The 20,937-nt window shown below is 47.1% G+C and overlaps 1 protein-coding gene across 4 annotated transcripts; it reads right to left on the reverse strand.

The window, feature by feature from the left end:
• Positions 1 to 6,159: 6,159 nt before the first annotated feature.
• LOC109878662 (histone-lysine N-methyltransferase SETD1A) lies at positions 6,160 to 20,738 on the reverse strand. 4 transcript variants are annotated; one of them, XM_031827940.1, is made up of 21 exons: positions 20,652 to 20,738; positions 19,624 to 19,768; positions 19,422 to 19,520; positions 19,042 to 19,312; positions 18,726 to 18,850; positions 18,303 to 18,559; positions 16,438 to 18,139; positions 15,354 to 16,298; positions 14,282 to 14,455; positions 13,976 to 14,057; positions 13,719 to 13,882; positions 13,372 to 13,408; positions 13,047 to 13,245; positions 12,834 to 12,889; positions 11,416 to 12,728; positions 10,669 to 11,014; positions 10,092 to 10,273; positions 9,567 to 9,677; positions 8,899 to 9,018; positions 8,577 to 8,714; positions 6,160 to 8,351 (listed from the first exon to the last, which is right to left on the reverse strand). In XM_031827940.1, the coding sequence occupies exons 2-21, from the start codon at positions 19,759 to 19,761 to the stop codon at positions 8,178 to 8,180; spliced, it is 6,633 nt and encodes a 2,210-aa protein (XP_031683800.1). In that variant the 5' UTR covers positions 19,762 to 19,768; positions 20,652 to 20,738; the 3' UTR covers positions 6,160 to 8,177. The 4 variants fall into 4 exon arrangements, with proteins under 4 accessions (XP_031683800.1, XP_031683802.1, XP_031683801.1 ...); XM_031827942.1 differs by having other exon boundaries at positions 13,372 to 13,399; positions 19,979 to 20,653; XM_031827941.1 differs by having other exon boundaries at positions 10,669 to 11,011; positions 19,979 to 20,653.
• Between the last annotated feature and the right edge of the window lie 199 nt (positions 20,739 to 20,937).

A 20,937-nucleotide genomic window follows, 5' to 3' on the forward strand; every position in this document is an offset into this window, starting at 1 on the left:
CTTCACTGGACTTAATGAGTGACCTTCGACTTAGTGTTTGTTCTATCATCAAAGAAAGGCAAAGATCACTATGCAAAATTAACTCGATTGGTCTTCTCGTTTAAATGTAGCTTACTGTAGATAGGTTACATGCCACCATGATTAGATTAGAGTGTATTAGTCACATGCACGGAGTTGCAGATGTAATTGCAGGGTACATTGAAATTCTTAAACTCTGAGCTCCGACAGTGCAGGTCAAAGGGAATTGATTGAAACAATACACCAAAACATATATACACATTTCCAACTCTAACAGTGATAAATGTCCATTGGGGTGGGGGCAGGATACATGTTTGTTGAGGGGGGAAATGTCCATTGGGGTGGGGGCAGAATACATGTTTGTTGAGGGGGGAAATGTCCATTGGGGTGGGGGCAGGATACATGTTTGTTGAGGGGGGAAATGTCCATTGGGGTGGGGGCAGAATACATGTTTGTTGAGGGGGGAAATGTCCATTGGGGTGGGGGCAGAATACATGTTTGTTGAGGGGGGAAATGTCCATTGGGGTGGGGGGCAGGATACATGTTTGTTGAGGGGGGAAATGTCCATTGGGGTGGGGGCAGGATACATGTTTGTTGAGGGGGGAAATGTCCATTGGGGTGGGGGCAGAATACATGTTTGTTGAGGGGGGAAATGTCCATTGGGGTGGGGGGCAGGATACATGTTTGTTGAGGGGGGAAATGTCCATTGGGGTGGGGGCAGGATACATGTTTGTTGAGGGGGGAAATGTCCATTGGGGTGGGGGCAGGATACATGTTTGTTGAGGGGGGAAATGTCCATTGGGGTGGGGGCAGGATACATGTTTGTTGAGGGGGGAAATGTCCATTGGGGTGGGGGCAGGATACATGTTTGTTGAGGGGGGAAATGTCCATTGGGGTGGGGGCAGGATACATGTTTGTTGAGGGGGGAAATGTCCATTGGGGTGGGGGCAGGATACATGTTTGTTGAGGGGGGAAATGTCCATTGGGGTGGGGGCAGGATACATGTTTGTTGAGGGGGGAAATGTCCATTGGGGTGGGGGCAGGATACATGTTTGTTGAGGGGGGAAATGTCCATTGGGGTGGGGGGCAGGATACATGTTTGTTGAGGGGGGAAATGTCCATTGGGGTGGGGGCAGGATACATGTTTGTTGAGGGGGGAAATGTCCATTGGGGTGGGGGCAGGATACATGTTTGTTGAGGGGGGAAATGTCCATTGGGGTGGGGGCAGGATACATGTTTGTTGAGGGGGGAAATGTCCATTGGGGTGGGGGCAGGATACATGTTTGTTGAGGGGGGAAATGTCCATTGGGGTGGGGGGCAGGATACATGTTTGTTGAGGGGGGAAATGTCCATTGGGGTGGGGGCAGGATACATGTTTGTTGAGGGGGGAAATGTCCATTGGGGTGGGGGCAGGATACATGTTTGTTGAGGGGGGAAATGTCCATTGGGGTGGGGGTAGGATACATGTTTGTTGAGGGGGGAAATGTTCATTGGGGTGGGGGCAGGATACATGTTTGTTGAGGGGGGAAATGTTCATTGGGGTGGGGGCAGGATACATGTTTGTTGAGGGTTGAAATGTTCATTGAGGGAGCAAATAGCTGACTAGTGGGGGCTATTCAGCAGCATTATGGTCTGGTGGTAGAAGCTATTGGCCAGTCTGTCAGTTTTTGCCATTATGCTCCTATACTGCCCGCGTCTGAGTGATGGAAGCAGGGAGAACAGGCCGTGGCTCGGGTGGCTGAGGCTCCTGATTATCTTCTTGCCCTTCCTGTGACACCTGGTGTTGTATGTGTCCTGGAGGGCAGGCAGTGTGCACCCAATGGTTCAGCTGAGGGTACCACACTCTGTAGCGCCTTCCCGTCAGCAGCGGTGGACTTGCCATACCAGGCTGCCATACACTTAGGTTGGAGTCATTAAAACTTGTTTTTCAACCACTCCACAAATTTCTTGTTAACAAACTATAGTTTTGGCAAGCCAGTAAGGACATCTACTTTGTGCATGACAGAAGTAATTTTTCCAACAATTGTTTACAGACAGATTATTTCACTGTATCACAATTCCAGTGGGTCAGAAGTTTACATACACTAAGTTGACTGTGCCTTTAAACAGCTTGGACAATTCCAGACCATGATGTCATGGCTTTAGAAGCTTCTGATAGGCTAATTGACATAATTTGAGTCAATTGGAAGTGTACTTGTGGATGTATTTCAAGGCCTACCTTCAAACTCAGTGCCTTTTTGCTTGACGTCATGGGAAAATAAAAATAAATCAGCGAAGACCTCAGAAAAACAACTGTAGACCTCCACAAGTCTGGCTCATCCTTGGGAGCAATTTCCAAATGCCTGAAAGTACCACGGTCATCTGTACAAACAATAGTACGCAAGTATAAATACCATGGGACCACGCAGCCGTCATGCCGTTCAGGAAGGAGACGCGTTCTGTCTCCTAGAGATGAATGTACTTTGGTGCGAAAAGTGCAAATCAATCCCAGAACAACAGCAAAGGACCTTGTGAAGATGCTGGAGGAAACCGGTACAAATGATCTATATCCACAGTAAAACGAGTCCTATATCGAAATAACCTGAAAGGCAGCTCAGCAAGGAAGAAGAAGCCACTGCTACAAAACCGCCATAAAAAAGCCAGACTACGGTTTGCAACTGCACATGGGGACAAAGATTGTACTTTTTGGAGAAATGTCCTCTGGTCTGATGAAACTGTTTGGCCGTAATGACCATCGTTATGTTTGGAGGAAGGCTTGCAAGCCGAAGAACACCATCCCAACCGTGAAGCACAGGGGTGGCGGCATCATGTTGTGGGGGTGCTTTGCTGCAAGAGGGACTGGTGCACTTCACAAAATAGATAGCATCATGAGGTAGGAAAATTATGTGGATATATTGAAGAAACATCTCAAGACATCAGTCAGGAAGTTAAAGCTTGGTCGCAAATGGGTCTTCCAAATGGACAATAACCCCAAGCGTACTTCCAAAGTACGGAATTTTTCTTAGATTAAATGTCAGGAATTGTGAAAAACTGAGTTTAAATGTATTTGGCTAAGGTGTATGTAAACTTCTGACTTCAACTGTACATAAGTATATGGAAAAGTATCTATTCTCATTATAAACTGAGACAAGTGTTGTTCAGAACACACAACCCAGTTGGTCATCAGTGTCTGTCTAAAAGTGTATGACAGAGTCAGACCGATTTCCCAACATGAAAGAGAGGAGGATGGCATTGGCATTCAACTAGTCTACAAGTAGGGTGAGTTAACATGTTTTATTTTACTTGCTCACACACACACACACACACACACACACACACACAGAAATCAGTACCATGGACAGCCACATGATATTTAACAACATTGATTGAACTAAATTGTTTTTGGTATCTTTAAGTTTGTTTTCAGTCTATTAAACTAAGTATATATAGCCTTGTTGATTTTATGATGTTTAAGTTGAATTGGTGCAGTAACTCTGTGGTTGTAAATCAGTAGTTTGTTGTCTTCTAGCTGTCACGGCCTTATTGTATATAACGGTAGTGTATGAACTAATGGCTATAGAGCAAACAACGCAATTGTCACAACAGGCTGTACTATGGCTTTTTTCCTGGCTTGGCTTGGCTTGGCTTGCTCAATGATTTTAACCACGGAACTCTACTACCTGTCAGTCTGGGGCAATGAAGCAGACAGCCCCAGTGGTCTGAAAAAGTCTTCCTTTGATTCTTTCTCTCTGACTGGACTGGATTGAATATCATGTCAAATGTCAGAAGCCTTATTGTTCTCCTGTTTTAACAACATGGCCATTCATCCAACATCTCTCTGTGTCCAATAATAGCCTTCTTGAACAGCCCTGTAAGTCATGCACACAGCAACATTTGAATGGACAACATATTGTGAAACAGATATTGTACTAGCGTGGACCTACATGGAAAGTGACACAAACTGTATTGTATTTCCATTCCTTGCATATTTCCAGACAGTCACATGATTCACAGACAAGTTACCTATAGTCTCAGCTACACACTGCAAAACATTGTCATTGCCAGGTTAAATGAGAGCATATTACTCACAGCGCTGAATCAGGCAGGATTTACTGGTTAAACAGCCTCGTTATACCCATCCTGAACTTTAAGTTACCATTGACCATCTGCTAAACAGTCTCACTGATTTGGTTGAATGTGGACTATAACTGATTGACAATCTCTAGGTCAACTATCAATGAAGAATGCAAATGATTATTTTAAAATGCATGTCACAAAGTGCCCCCAAAAGAACAGACCAAGCTTGTAAGTGTCCTAGGTAGGGAGAACCCTCCGAGCCTCATCGCTTTCATTTTGAAGGCCACTAGATGCTTGAAAACAAAGTGAAACAGATGCAGTTCCAGTAAATGATTTAGCCATTATGTTTGGGTTATGCTCATTCAATGAGGTATGTCCTAAATGGATGAATGATTAACATTCAATAAATCACTTCTAAAATGTCCTATTTAGGGTTTTAGAACTTGGCTTCACCTAGTTTTGTAAATTATTTTACAACATGCAACTTTGCATAATAACATATTGGTTATCATGAGTGAGATCAATCACCCTTGTTATATGAAGTTAAAAAATAACAAAACCAGCTCAGAAAATGCATACTTCTTCCCAAGTCTTTTCTAGCAAAAATATCTTCAGCTAACGATTTTATGTTTTCATCCGGATTGAAATAACGCCAAGCATCCTCAACACAGAGATCCTTGCATAATGTAGTGATAATATTGCTATTTTGAGGGCTTTGACTTGACTCGTTCTAGGAGGAAAACGATCAGCAGATGCATCAGGTGTTTCATTCAAATCCCCTGAAATAATTTGAAAAGCATCTGAGTATTTGATGCTTAAATCCTGTACTTTCCTGGTAAATTGGGTAAAATGGGTCTTATTTGGAAAATGTGAGTTATGTCCGTATACATTACAAATGATGAAAATAGCAGTCAAGTTTAAATTACTATGACCCATCTCCCATCTTGTGAAGATGTGGCTTCTAGAACCTTTACACTTGTGAATAAGTGTCAAAACACCAGCAAAGTGGTGATGACTGAAATAGGCCATATCTCCCCATTGTGCTTTCCAGAATTTCAAATCACTTTCACCCGAATGAGTTTCCTGAAGGACAAAATCTGCGTTACTGCGTTTGCAGCACAAAAATAAAGCTTTCCCTTTTGTAAGATATTGAGTGAATTGAAAATGAAATCCTGCATTAAAAAAGAAAGAACACAAATAGTAATGTGAACAATAAAACAAAGTGAACCTTGAGAGGATTACTCCGACGGAAAACTACACTCAGCTGAGGTAGCGGTGGTTAACAGTATAAGAAATCTATTTATTTCCTTTTTTTGGGGGGGGCAAGTGTTCATCAGTTGTAGTTCGAACAGTACATTTATTCGTGGTAGTACATTAACTGTACTCTTGGCAGTACTCACAGTTCCAGTTTGGTTAATATCATAGTTACCCAGTAATCATTCTTCATTTGATAAACCCGTGTGGGCCCTTGAACCCAGCCTTCTTTCCCTCGTCGCGCCTTCTGTATAAGCCGCCAGTTTCTTCCTGGCAGCCTGATCCTGCGGTATCAGAGCTTCTTCTCGTCCAGAAACGTGTTCCCCTTGGCCATTTTCCATATGATTTCCCTGTAATGGCGCATAGTTAAGCGCAAGATGATATTGCGAGGGGGTCCATCAGATCTTCGTTTCCCAAGTCGATGTACCACATCAATCACGTCTCTTTTATGCACGGAGACACCTTTCCCAGGATATTAAAGACTGTTTCCCTAATATCCTCCCACTCTACCTCTTTTACACCTTGGATTTTCAGATTCCACCTGCGAGAGTACCTTTTGAAGTTCAGCTACATTCTCACACAGCTCATTATTTGGGATTGCAATTTCTTACTCATTCTCTAGGAACGTTATCTTTTTTGACGACTTTTACTGACACATTCAACCATTGTTGCGCTTTCGTAAATTCCTCAGTTATTCTGCACTCCGACACACTTGGACGAGAGTGCTCTGAAATCGCATTAGATAGCCAGAGTGAATATAAGAACACTTATAGACAACCCAGATGCTAGGTGAAAATCCTGACACTCAACCAAGGCTTTAAAAAAAAAAGCTTTCACTTTTTAAAAAATATTTTAATGCACCATTAATAAAAGAGTCCAACGCATTAATACAAGAGAAATATTGCAAATAATATTAAAATCAAATTAAAAGGAAAAACAAAAAAGAACAATGGAAGGTATGTACAGTTTTCCTCATGGGAAGTAGGAAAGGAACAACGTATTTACAGACTGGAACCAGTGTGTTTCTACGAGAAACAAACACCTCTACAATATGTACATTTGTCTGAACTTTTTTTCCATCTTTTTATTTTTAAAGTTAGAGGGTTGGTTTTTACTGAAAAGCACCTGTTGCAACAAGAAATATAGATAACTTTTCTGCTGTGGAAGGAACAGAACACAGAGGGGCCTTGTGACATTTAAAACATCCAAATCAGAGATTAAAACCTGGGACAGCGACTGCTTGAGTTGAGAGAGCAACTCAAGCTAGAAACTAGATTTATCAGATCTGATCTACACATAAGTTCACCCTTTAAAACCATTCAGAACACACACTAAATGACAAAGTCCAACATACACAGACCTCAACACTTGTATTGGGGTCAATGGGGCAGAGTTATGTTCGGGCTCCCGAGTGGCGCAGCGGTCTAAGGCACTGCATCTCAGTGCAAGAGGCGTCACCACAGTCCCTGGTTCGATTATTAGCTGTATCACATCTGGCCGTGATTGGGAGTCCCATAGGGTGGCGCACAATTGGCCCAGTGTCGTCCGGGTAGGCCATCATTGTAAATAAGAATTTGTTCTTAACTGACTTGCCTACTTAAATAAAGGTTACATTTAAATTAAAAACATTTTTTGAACAGATTTGTCTAATGGTTTGCCAAATAAGGGAGATTTCATAGAAACATTTTTCCTGACAGTGTGCCTTGATAATGTCATACAAAAAGCGCAGACAACCTGACATTTGCAGCTTGTTCAATATGACTACTAATTGACAGTGAGCACATTCACACGACCGGAATAAAAACTTACTCGCATCCGTAAGAATACATTCTCTTAAAACACACAGATACACATGGGTCAGGTCCTTTCTCTGCTTCCTAACGTGAGGAGGGACAACATCACAATGGGGAACATAAAAGGAACAAACAAAGCATTCCAAATTTAGATAAACCTGCAGACTAAAACTCAGCAGCCATCTTAAGCTTTAAAGATAAACTGATGTGACACCATAGACTATTTGATCTACAAATGATTTGTTCTTATGTAGCATGGTGAAAAACAAATATTTAAGTCAATGGTCTCTCATCCAAACAAACTGGTGAGGGGAGTCACGCACCCACCTACAGCGCGCGCAACTAAATCAGAACAAGAATAGTAATAAGAATATGCAATACTATAAAATGACAAAGCTCTAACAATCTTCATTTTTGGAAATCTTGCATAACTGAAGTCCCAATGGATTAGAGTGTGTAACCAACACTGCGCTGCGAACGAACACCTTTTAAAACCCTGAATATGTTTGTAAATCCTGTGCGTTTATGTGCGGATTGGTGTGGGCAGAGGGCTTGGGTTAGCGGGAGCTTCCGGACCACTCTATCTGTGTGGAGGCAGACAAGACACACAACACCAGTTCTGATAGGTTACGGTTGAATTCTCTATTCCAAGGAAAGGCTGTTGGAAGAGGGGGAAAAAAATGTCCAGCCTTGAACGTGCTACAGCGGAGACTAATGCTGCAATTCAGGGGTTTGGGGTACAGGAGAAGGGGCCCGATTATTAATCGCACCCCTGGGAAGGAGAGTCTCACAGCCCCTAAGATAATAAACCAGAACCCCAGGTAAATTAAAGCGTGTGAACAGTGCAAACGTTGCATGTCTCTCTCTGTTTTCTGGATATGGTACAGACAACTGTTTGACAGTCTGGAGGAGCAGGTGGGCTTTGGGGTCTGGGGGGGGCTGTTGGTGGTGGGTGTGGCTTTGTTCTTGGTTATAGTCAGGGGTTGTGGTGCGGGGACAGGAGGGACTGAAACGGGGTACTGCCACACCTGTGTGAGAGTGGTCATGCTGTGGTATCTAGTTGAGCGTCCCACGGCAGTTCTCTGTTCCACACAGACAGGGAATCTTATTTTCCTCTAGAGGGAACTTGTAGTCGTAGGTAATCTCTTCATTCATGCCAATAGCCTGCTTGGAGTAGATCACGATCTTCTTCTGGGATTCTATGGTGATCACCTTTGCATAGCAGTTAGGCTAGGGAAGGAAGAGGATGAAGGCCAGTTATAGGTAATACAAAGAAAACAAAACGACTTAATTAAGAGGATCTTACCAGTCAATGTTACTGTGAACATTGTGTGTGTATCAGAGTCACTAAATATCTATGATGGAAATGTGTGTATTTCTATTTAGTCTTCACGTTGCTTCACTCCATTGTTATATCCTGTAGTGTTTTGCTTGTGCAGGTATAGGCTGACTCACAGTGCAGCAGTGGTTGATGAAGCGTGCCAGGTTGCCTAACTTGGTAGCATCAATGATGGTGTCGTGGTCCACTCTGAACAGGTAGCTGCTCCCAATGCCCTGCTGGGCATAACGCTTCTCTCTGTTGTCAGCCACCATCTGGAAAAGAAACAGGCACAAACAGTCAAACAATGATGCCTGCTGAACACCCAGGAAAGACGAACACTGATGTTTGCCATGTGTCTATTGCTAATGCTATGACAAAACACTATGGATGAATGAAGTACAGACTAGAATATGGCCCTAGACACATACAGTCCTCAAGCAGTACAATGACCCGTACCTGTCTAATATTCTGGCCCACATACTCTATGACCATCTCATCAGCAGCAATGGGCTCCATGGTGAACAGGCCCCATTCATGGATCCTACTGCGGCCAAATCGAAGCTTCTTCTTCCGGAACTGAGGAAGGAAGCAAGAGTTAGTGCCATAGTGGTGCAATAATCATTTAGTTACTCTAGTCCAGGGTTTCACAAACTCAGTCCTGCCCCTCCAGCACTACACAACTGGGCGGCAGGGTAGCCTAGTGGTTAGAGCGTTGGACTAGTAACCGGAAGGTTTTAAGTTCAAACCCCCGAGCTGACAAGGTACAAATCTGTCGTTCTGCCCTTGAACAGGCAGTTAACCCACTGTTCCTAGGCCGTCATTGAAAATAATAATTAGTTCTTAACTGACTTGCCTAGTTAAATAAATAAATAAAAACTCATTAAAATAACCAACTCATTGAATGCACTAGCAGCCTTTGCTCTAGATTTCACCATAGTCCTGGATCAAAGTCTCATTTTCAACACACTGGCATGGGTTTAAAGGGTCAAGGTCTTCATTACACAGTAACAGAAGTGAGTTCTCAGAATGAAACCCATGGGAAATAACATGGTGGTTGAAGAGCAGAGGTAACACAGCAGTTACACAACATCAGTGGTACACAGTTTCAGGCTGCTGTTGTGTACCTTGAGCTGATTGAGTTTGAGCAGGTCAGAGTCCATGACTGCAGGGATGCCTATGGCACTGAGGAGGCGGCGCTGCTCCGACCGTCTCTCTGACAGCAGCCGGTTTGAGCCCTGAGGGGGAGGACAGAAGGAGAGTTACATTGGGCCAGTGACACGCACACGGTGACACACACCACATGGCCTTGAGGTAAATACTACTGAGTCAGACGCACTTTGCCCTAAATGCCCAATATCGTGTTAAGTGAGTTCATTTTCATTGCCTCGAGCAGCAAAGCTGTTGAATACATCTGCATGACAAACTCGGTGGAACTTCCTACAGCATTGTGAAGAATATGCTAAAATAAGAAATACACTACTTGTTCACCAACTTCCCTGTATTCAATGACCAAAGGTCATCAATCTTATTGGAACAAAACCTGTGACCACAGAGACTATAACAGGCAACAACATGACACCATTGTATGAAAAGCCAGAGACTATATATAGTATAAAAAATAGAGAGATGGTAAAGAGAGGTGTGCGTACCGAAGCGTCGTAGTCGGCAGCCTCCAGTAGGGCCTGCTCAGGCAGTTCCAGATCCAGGTAGACATCCTTCTCCTTCCTGCTGATGGCGTAGTAGCCCTCGCTCCTGGCACAGCCTGTCACGTGCTCCCGCAGCTGCCCGTCTGCACTCTTCTTCTTACGCCGCGGGTTGGGGATGTTGGTAAGTGCAGGCCATACGTTAAGGCTAACAACAGTTACTGTTGAACACACACCAGTCCATCTAAATACACATGCATCATTACACACCATTTCATCTACTTCCACCACAGGAGGTTGGTGGCACCTTAATTGGGGAGGATGGGCTTGTGGTAATGGCTGGAGTGGAATAAGTGGAATGGTATCAAATACATAAATCAAATGGTTTCCTAGGTGATTGATGCCATTCTATTTGCGCCACACTCCCCTCAGAAGCCTGCACTGACTTCCACATACCGGTACATTACTTAAAAACACAGCTCAACTGTTCATAAGAGGCATCAACACATGGAAGATCCTAAACCACAAGCAGGGCTTCTAACCCTCATTCCAAACCCCCTGCCCTGCCAGTAGTAAAGGATATCAGTGTGGTGGACCCAATGTGTGTCGTTGAGCCAGTCGGTGCTGTGGTCGTCCTGCAGCAGCTTCTCGTAGGTCGTCTTCAGCAGCGTCATGTCCTCCATGTCTAGACCAGAGTTCCAGATGTCGTACAGGATGGTCATCTGCTCAAACTCGCTGCGCTGGTCAAACGTGACGGGCTCCGGGGCAGGGATGGGCTTGGGCCAACGCTGTGACGAAGTCAACCCGGCCTCCTGGAGGAAGAGGCGCTCGCTCTTCCTCACATCGTCCCACTCTTCCTCGTCCTCCGTGTTAGACAGCTCACCCGGCTCCAGCTGCTCCACGTCCACATCCTCCTCCAGGTCCACCTCCTGACAGGAACCGGGGACAGGAAGAGGGAGAGAGGGACAGGAACAAGGAGAGTTGGAGATGTCAACTCAGGAACTAAAATTAGCCTGTAACAGGTTCTTAAACACTGGTCAATACAGGCCATAGGATGGGACTTTCTAGATTAGACTGTAATTTACTAGTTTTTTGTTTGACATTATTAATATATATTTACATGACAATTTGGCCATGTAACTGTCAAGCTGTGAAACTTTATGCAATTGAGGAAAGACATTGCTTTGCATGTCATTTTAAGATGACAAAGTTACAGTAAATGTAAGCTGTGGTTGAGCAATACCCTATCTTTACATGTTGTTCACACACCATGCTCAACACTTCTTAGTTGTGACACTTGACTCAAGCACAAACCCACAAAACCTCACACCTCTAGTTTCCTCTTCTGTTTCTTGGTCTGATGTTCCTTCTGCTTTTTCGTTTGCTGCAACTCCAGATTTTCCTTATCTTTCCTCCTCCTCTTCTTGTTCTTCTCTTTCCCCATCTCCTCCAGTTCACTGCCCCTCACCGCCATTCCCTTCCTCTTGCCTGATGGGGTGAGAGATGTCAGCACAGAGGCCTTGGCCATGTCTCCATCCTCACACAGAAGCCCCATGCCAGACACATACTCAGCCTGGTGTCTGTCCCTAGAGGGCAGGGGTTCCCCTATGACCTCCTCGGGAGCTTCCAGCACCCCAGAGATGGCGTGATGGTTGAAGTCTGCAGGGAGGAGCACCCCAGACTCCTGTTTGGAGACACTCCTCTTTTGGGCATGGATGAGGTGGAAGGGGGCTTTGGAATAGTTGTGTTCCTGCAGGGCAGACAGGCCCTGTGGGTCCATAACCAGGGGGAGGGCTTTGGGAGAGAGGAGCATCTCCTCCTCCATCTTCTGCTCCTCTGCCTCGTCTGACGTCTCCGTCTCTTCTGAGTCTCCAGCGTCTGGGTCCAGCTTCAGGGCCACATCAGCCAGGACAGACAGATCGGCCATAGGCGCCGAGCCCAGCTGTAGCAGGTTGGATGCTCCCAGCTGTTCACCGAGTCTCAGCAGTCCCTCCTCCTCCTCCTCCTCTCTGAGGGTGTGGAAGGAGGGGGGAGGGGTGGGGGTCGACAGGCTGACAGTCCTGGGGCGTCCCCTGCCCCGGCCCTTTGTGACAGGGGGCGGGGCCTCCTCAAAGGCCATCTTGACCATGGAGGCGTGGTCCAGAGGGAGGTTCTGCACGGTGCGACACACCCACACTGGAGCGGGGGATTTGGGGGAGGCCCCCCGTTTGTTGGGGGACTTGGTGGGGGTGATTGGGGGGGACACCAGAGGGACAGGGCTATTTTTTGAGTCTTCGGGGCGTACAGGCAAGGGAACAGTGAGAACAGGGGAGGGAGAGAGGGCATTGCCTTCGCCTGGTTTGGAGGCAAAGGGGAGGAGTGAGAGAGTCTTGGAGGGGGTGGTTCCAGGTGTGGAGGCGATGAAAATGGAGTCTGGAAGGTGAGATTTCATGTGGGACAAGAGAGGAGAGGCAGTGGAGGGAGGTGGGGACAAGGGGACAGTTGGAAGGTGGGGTTTGTAGTCGCTCTCCCCGGTAGAGAACGAGACGGTCTTCCTTCGCTTCTTGAGAGGAGGCACAATGACAATTGGGGAGGAGGGGTGGGGGGCTGGAGGACGAGCGTTTGAGCTGAGTGTTGATGAATCCTTCTTGCTGGCAGCAATTTCTGAGATATGGGCACATATTTGAATTATGAATCAGGTGAAAAACAACATTGGCACTTGCCATGGAAATGAACATCCATAACAGAGAAACTAAATGCGTGACTAACCAGCTTTGATCTCGGCGCTGAGCGGTGCCTTTGGAACAGCAGCTGCAGACTTTTCTCTGGAGTGCACAAGTGGTATGGTCAGTTACAACCCAGACACACATTGAGCAACAAATCAAGTTTCAATAAAGACACTTCCATAGGAAATATATAGAAAACATTTTGGATACTTATATACAGGTATATTCAAAAACAGGAACACTGTACAAAACATACCGGTCATCCCCCTTCTCTGTGTCCAGAGCTGTGCTGTCCATCGTAGACTCATCCATGGTGTCCAGTCCACTGCCGGCCTGCTCTCCTTCCTCCTCATCCTCGTCTTCAGAGGAAGAGGAGGATGATGTTGTTGAGGAGGAAGAACTCTCTGTGGATGAGGAGAGGCTCTCATCATCGCTGTCCGCACTCAAGGCCTCATCTGAAGAAGTGAGATGAAGTGAAAGATTAAGTGAGAGATGATAAGATGGCATGATGGAAAAGGTATCTATCTGTGACGGGGGCACATTGGCTTCAATAAGGATAACATGAAGAATGCTAGATTTACCTTCAGACCCCTTGTCACTTCCCTCCTCCTCATCGTCCTACAGAGAGGAACAGAAGGACACCGTTTGATAATATACAACAGTGTCTCAGGTTCAATCCAAGTCAATGAAGCCAAAGTACAGCAGAGTATGAAGACGCACACAGTGAAATGCTGCCATCTAGCCAGCACTATGGGGAAATACAACAACACTGCCAGTATGTACTGCTTGCGGAAATCATCAACTGATTAGAAAATTCATGCATTATTGTTTCTGTAGCCATTTATTCAATTTAAGATCAGATAAACTTTATAATGTGGAGAAACATTATTTTCATGCTAAATTATCCCTTGCACATGCAGACACACACCTTATCTGAAGAAGAACCGTCAGAAGTCTCTTCTCCTTCGCTGTCCAGGTCCCAAGGTTTACGACTTCTCGTCTTCTTCTTCCTCCTCCGCCTGCTGTCCCTCTCAGCCCTGTGGCCTTCCCCATCTGCCATTCTTCCCTCTAGACCCTTGTCATGGTACGAGTCTGGGGGGAGGAGAGAGATGGTGAGCCAACATAGGAAACACAAAGACGGTCGGTGACAAATCCAAAGGAGGGGGTCATTGATGAAAAGCTCACCTTCGTCGTCATCCTCTGGCGGTGTCTTGGGTCTCTTCATCTCTCCTACCTCTGCTAGCTCCAGAGGTTCTTTCCTCTTCACCTGGACACAATACACACAGACAGTTAATAACATGGTAGAAAAAATCTCTAAGTGAATGGATGGATACATTGGAGTAATATCTATTCATGAACATGTATTAGTGTAATGTCTATACATGTACAGTACTAATCCATCTCTATTTCCTATGCTCAGTACAAAAATGTATGTACATCAGTAACGGACAATTCCCGAGTTCCAACTGTTGCCTCTGTGTAGTTGTTTACCTTGAATGATGGTAGTCGTAGTGCCCCCCTCAGTGAGAAGCCTTCCATTCCTCCACTCTTAGCCCAGTCCACCAGAGACATGAGGGGCTCCCGGGGCTTGCTGCTGGCCTTGTTCTCCTCCTTCTTGTCCTCGTCCCTTACTGCAGCCACACCCCGAACCATGGTCTGGAATGGCTGGGGAGGGAGGACGGGTATCACGGCAAATCAAATAATGGATTTAAAAAACAATAACAGGAAAACCATGTACGACTTGAAAAACGGAAATCAGAAACCAATTTAAATTGACCAGATGGGTATACTACAACGCTAGCTAGATCTAATCAGTTTTCTGATGCTGGCCAGCTTCAGTTAGCTTCACATTCCAGCTCAGATTTCATCCGTAATACAACGGTGGATATTGCTTGTCTGCCTGTCGCTAACTCTAGCAGGCTTGTAACTGCGCGTGGATGTCGCACGTGGATAATCGAACAACAAACTCGTCGAGACAATATTGAAACATCAATCCATGGGCGAGTAAGTGACACATTTTAATTTGTCCCAAAATCTAATTGCAAGAAAGGTTATCTTGCAAATTCAGCAGGCTATGGTGTTAATGCCATCTTTGGTGTGCTTATCAATGCACAAACACCCTTTTCCCCACTCCTACAGATAGAAGTTTTATTGTGCGTCAAGTTTCAAATGCATTCTGTCATTACTAATTGTAATGTGATAGGTATTTTAACATTTATGTTTAACATACAAAAAAAACCATTTGATTAATAAAATGAAGGGGATGATAGAGGGAGGGAATCTCGATGAGAGGGAGGTAATCTGATTTATTTGGTCCTCAACTCAAGGCAGACACTTCATTCAGGATAAAGGGAGTTAGCCCTGAGTTAGCCTGCAAGTTAGTTCTGAAGGATTCGTTGCCATAGAAATGTACCTGGCTGAAGGGTGAGTCACTTTCACGGTACCAGTTATCCCGAGTTGAACTCAAGGGTTGACCAAAGTTACCTCACTAACTCCTCAAACCAGGTATGTAGTATAGGGCATTTTTTCTGTGCTTTCTGAACATGTTGTTCCACACTCATACCTTGGCTTTGGTCTCCTTGCGCTCCCACCACTCATCAAAGGTTCCAAAGGCGATGTTCTCCACCATCTTGCGGTTGAGGTCCCTCTGCATGATGCTCTTCATCTCCTGGATGAGGGTGGCCAGCACCAGCTGCACTGTGGCCTCGTGGGGGTTCTCTGTTAGCAGGGGCATTTGGGGGTCTCCCTCCGCCCCGTACTGGGCCTCTCCCCCCACAGGAGGCATTGTCCCATAGGGCGGAGGGGTGTGGTACGCATAGTGTTCGGGTAAGACATGCGGGGCCCAGCCCGTGTGTGGAGGGGGGATGGCGTGGTGGTGGGGCATCTGAGAGGGGCCAGGGTAGGCGTAGGGCATGTGGGGGGGCATGTAGTGCTGATCCTGCTCATAGCCACCCCCTTCTTGGTCCATGTAGGGGTGGTGGGGGTGTGGGGGAGGGGGCATGGAGTGGTAGTAGTCTGAAGGGGGGGCGTCGCCAGGGGCAGCGGTGCCATTAGAGGAGGACATCCTCAGCTGGTGCAGCCGACTCAGCATCTGGGTCTGCATCTGGAAGGACATGGGTGCTCCGCCACTGTACTGGTTCATCAGCTCCATACTGCTGGCATAGTCATACATGTGTGGGGGCATGTGAGGAGGGTACTCAGGGTGCAGCTCCATGTGGCCCAGGGGAGGGGGGATGCAGGGGGGTGGAGGGGGCTGCAGGGAAAAGCCCGGGGGAGGGAGGTGAGGGGGGTAAGAGGGGATGGGTGGAGCAGGCATGGACGTGCCAAAGTGCTGTGTGGGGTCAGAGGGGGAGGCAGAGGGGTCTGTCTGGGAGGGCAGGGGGGCCTGGGATGAAGATGGAGAAGAGACGGAGGAAGGAGTGGCGTGGTGGGTGGTCACTGCTGTAATGGTGTGTTCTTCATCCTCGTCAGAGATCTCCATGTCTTCCCCAGAGGAATGAGGGGATGACTGCAGAAAGGAAAGAGGAGAGAATTCACAATTTCCCCACACTTTTGCATCAACTGACAATCCCTGCTAACAATACACCAACATTTCCATATAATCTGATTCCTACAATATTTCCATTAACAGAGTAAGATGTTCTTACCTGACTCTTTCCGTTGTAGGGGGGTGTCTGTGCCCCTTGTCTGGTCCTTGGATCAATAGGCTCAGGTTGGGCTGTCTCCTCCTGCAGAGGTCCTGTTCCATGGAGACTAGTATGGTCATCTGTGGTGGGGACGCGGGGAGAGAAGGTGGAGGAGGAGGGGGTAGCTTGTGCTACTACAGTGGGACTCTTCCTCCCCTCTCCCCCCGTTCTCTGCTTCCTCCCTCTACGGCCGTCTCTATCCCTCTCTCCTTTCCTCCTCTGCTGGCCTCCACCATCTCCTCCTTGTCTCCTCCGCCTGTCTTTCTCCCCATCCTGCTCCCTCTGCTTATTGCTCCTGCCCTCGCCTGCTGTTCCTCCCTTCCCTGCTGCTGCCACCTTCTCTCTCTGCCTTTCTTCCTTTCTGTCCTCTTCCTCATCTTCATCAGAGGGCAGGAAGGAGAACTTAGCTTTCTGCTCTTTCAGTAGCATCTCAATACGAGAGTCTAAGCTGCTGCTGTGGTAGACAAATGGCAGGCTCTCATTGGTGGAATCTGGCTCCGGGGAGGAGGAGTCTCGCTGGGGGGGTGGGGAGAGGGAAGTGGAGGAGGGGAGATGGTGTGGGAGGGAGGTGGAGGAGGGTGAAGTGGAGGAGGAAGCGATGGAGGAGTGGGGTGGAGAAGAGGGAGGGGTGGAGGGATGCTGAGGAGGGGGAGGTGGGGTGGTGGGCCGGCGTTTGGGCTTGGTCCACGTCTCCTCTCTGACTGGGCTCTCCTGGCCAAAGTCAAGAGCGCTGAGCGTCTCTGCTACAGCCGCCGCTATCACAGAGGCAGGGGGGAGGGGAGGTGGTGGAGGGGGCGGCAGAGGGGTGTGGTGGGATCGGGGGTCCTTGTCAGACACAGACCCCCTCTCCCCAGAACCAGCACCACTAGGCTGGGCACGATACACTGAGCAGGGCTCTAGGCGAGAGGAGACAGAGGGGTTGTGGGGAGGGGGTTGGTCTTTGGAGGAGGAGTAGGAGGGGTAGGCAGATGGAGGCGGGGACAGACTGTTGGAGGAGGAGCGGTGGGAGTTGGAGTTGAATCTCGGGTCGGAGCTGTTTGAGTAGTCGCTGTCTCTGTCCCTCTCCCTGCTGTCTCGGTCGTGGCTGCTCCGTCGCCGGCTGCTGCTACTACTGCTGCTGTGATTGTGTGAGTGGTGGTTACGGTGTCTGCCGTGTTCTCTGGAGCCCAGGCTGTCCCGTCTGTAGCCCCTCTCCCTCTCTGAGTGATGCGAGTGGTGGGAATACTTGGAGGAAGAGTTGGCCTCCTGGTAAGATGACCTTCTAGAGCCAGTCCCACCGGCACCGTACCGCCCTCCTGAGTCCCTGTCTCGCTCTCTGTCCCTCTCTCTGTCCCGGTCTGCCAGAGGGGGCTGCTCGTACTGGGGTGCAGGAGGTGGGGGAGGCATTGCAGGGTGGTGTGCCATGTGCTGTCCAGCCCCTCCAGCGTTTGGGTATGTGGGGTAGAGCGGGGGCTCGTTAGGACGGAAAGGGCCGGTAGGGGGGTATGTGGGGCGACACCTTTGGTAGGGGTCTTGAGGAGGTGCATGGGGGTCCTCCGAGTACCGGGGAGCTTTGTATGCCCCGACTGAGGAGGAGACAGTAGAGGAGGAGCAGGAGGAGGAGGGAAGCATGTCCTGGGGAGGGTAGCCACTGGTCAACGGGCCCGCACTGTATCCAACTTGTCTAAAGAGGGTTCATAGAGGGTTTATATATAACACAAGTTACCACATTGACTATTACTATCCTAATAAAGAGAAATGTGTATACCTTTTTGGAATGATAAACACATTTTTGGATAAATGAACAACTGAGCTATTATGCAGGGTGTTTGTTCCCCAATACTGACCTGGCAACAGCGTAGCCCGAGTCCTGTGAGACAGAGCGAGGGGTGTAGGGCGTTCCCCCTCCCTGTGAGGAAGCGGAGGAGCCTGGGGTGTAGGGCCCCCCCATGGAGGAGGGGGTCGTATCTAGACGCTGCTCACTGAAGCCTGTGTCCACAGAGCAGGGGGTGGTGCTCCCAGGGGTGAGAGCCGGTACCCCTGCAGCCAAGCCCGCAGCCAGGCCAGCTATCTCAGAGGACAGTCTCCGCCTGATATCTGACGACTGCACAGACAGAGAGGAACAGGAAGATGGGAGAATTAGACAGAGAAAGTAAAAAACATTACACAGTAGAAAATTATGAAAGCCTCTCAAGAATGATGGACCATAAAGGTAAATCCTCCATGAAAATGTCAGTAGGATGGTTGTGATGAGCCCTTGGTGAGTGTACCGTGTCTGGTTGTGTTGGCGCTGGGGGCTGGAACCGCTCTGTCAGGGCCTTGCCTCCTGTGGGCACAGTCTGGGGCGTGTAGGAGCCACTCACTATCAGGTCATAATACTTCTGCCTCTGCTGGCCTGCAGATACATACAAACATATCCATAAGACAAGGATGTAGCTAATATCTTCACAAAATTCTAATGTGACAACAATTATGTCTCCATAAAACACCTCTATACTTCAATAGTAATTGCAATAGAAGTTATTTTTATACAAAATAGATGTATATATCAAACCACAGATATTAAGCCATGAATCCATGTCATACCTTTGATGTCCAGCTGAGCGTGAATGATGTTACCCATGACGGAGGTGTTGTGCAGCTGTTTGACCGTGTCCTTCGCCCCCCTGGTGCTGGTGAAGAGCACGCGGGCCAGGCCCAGGTGCTTACGGGTCTTGGGGTGAAACAATATCTCCATCTCCTCCACCTCTCCAAACTTTGCGCACATCTCAGCCAGGAAGGGTTCCTTGATGTTGTCATTGAGGCGAGCAAAGGTCACCTCCTTGAGGGGAATGGGGCCCACGTAGAACTCATCCAGCTTTGGGAACAAAATAGGGAAATTAGAGATAGCATGCTACAGTGCAGCTTTTAGAGAGTGAGGCTGGTGTGAGTGTATGATGAGTCAGCAAGTTAGATAGGGTTCTAACTTTGAACTTGGGCACTGGCAGGGCCATCTCTGTGTGCCTGGACCAGATTCTACGAGGTCGAGGGTCCCGCAAATCTCCCACTGGGGGGAACCCTGAGTCCTGGAGAGATGACAAGTAAAAGTCAAAGGCTCATGTTACAATTCAGGACATGTACAACAACCCTACTCCAAAATAAACACAGTTATGTAAAAACAATACCAACCGGCACACTGAAATGCACCCCATCATATCGGTATATTTTGTTGTTAACCCTCCGGATGGCTGGGTCTTGGACGAGCTTATAGCTCTTCCATTGCAAACTGAGAGCTCGTTGTGTATCCGGCTCACTGTCTGGATCCATGCTATAACTGGAAGAGTGAAGTGGGAGATGCAAGTGAATTAAGTGTTTTGTCACTAACGTTAACATCATTTTGTATCCTCATAACAGGCACAAGTATACATGATGCTAGCTACATACTCGTATTTGGTTAAATAAACCATGTTTTAAAAAACCTTATTTGATAAAACAGCTCACATCAATGTAGCGTCAAACGTCAGTTCTTGTCATGATAACCTACCTCTGGCATACTGTAAACTCGCTCCAGCCTGGTGCTGCTGTCAAAACAATGACAACGTCACACGCTAGCTAGCTGTGTTTTGATAGGATTCCACTATTTTCAATCCGATAGTTATGATTTAGATAACTACGGTAGCTTATTGTAACGTTCGTTATATACTTCGGATCACCTTGACTAACTAGCTATATCTAAACTAGATTAGCATGTGTAGCTAGCGTTAGCTGCTACCATACTCAGTTTCATTTAACAAGTTAACTTGTTACCTAGCTAGCTATTCATATCCCAACTAGCTAGTTAAGTTTCATAAATTTGAAAGTGGTTATTCAAAATATTATTTATGTACAACGACGCAAAGATCGACCTAAGTTAGCTTGCTAAACGTCATTCACTCGGCCAACGGAACCTGCCTCTTTCAAACCGATTGCCCGTTTCATCCGAAACTACCAACCCGCCGCTCAAGTGAAGCTAGGCCTAGGACGAACAGGGAAAAACACTGAGTACCAAACTGAAAAGATAACTCCGTTTTTGCCAGTGGGCACAATAGCTCAGTTATAACAATGTCGATACGTTCCCGGTGCTGTGTAGTTACCATACAAAGCGTAATATTTTACGAAATATTTGTTTATGTCCTAAAACAAAATAATGTTAAACGAGCGGCCATCGCGAAACAAACCTGAAAGCCTCGCCTGCACTCCATCAGTCTCTGCGAATACATGTTATCATTCGAAGTCAGCACTTTCCTCACAATCCATCCAGATCCACGAAAATAAAGGGAACAGTCAACTCAGTCAAAATACAAAACGTCACCGACTAAAAATCCATTACATTTTTTTTCTGTTGGATGTGCCTACTACACACAGGTAGTTATAAGATTTAAACTTAAACTAGTACTTGTCTAGTACTACTTGTGGCGAATCTACGGATCAATGTATCAGATGTGGCCTTAGAGATACCCATTC

Source organism: Oncorhynchus kisutch, linkage group LG6 (assembly GCF_002021735.2).
Source record: "Oncorhynchus kisutch isolate 150728-3 linkage group LG6, Okis_V2, whole genome shotgun sequence".
NCBI lineage: Eukaryota > Metazoa > Chordata > Actinopteri > Salmoniformes > Salmonidae > Oncorhynchus > Oncorhynchus kisutch.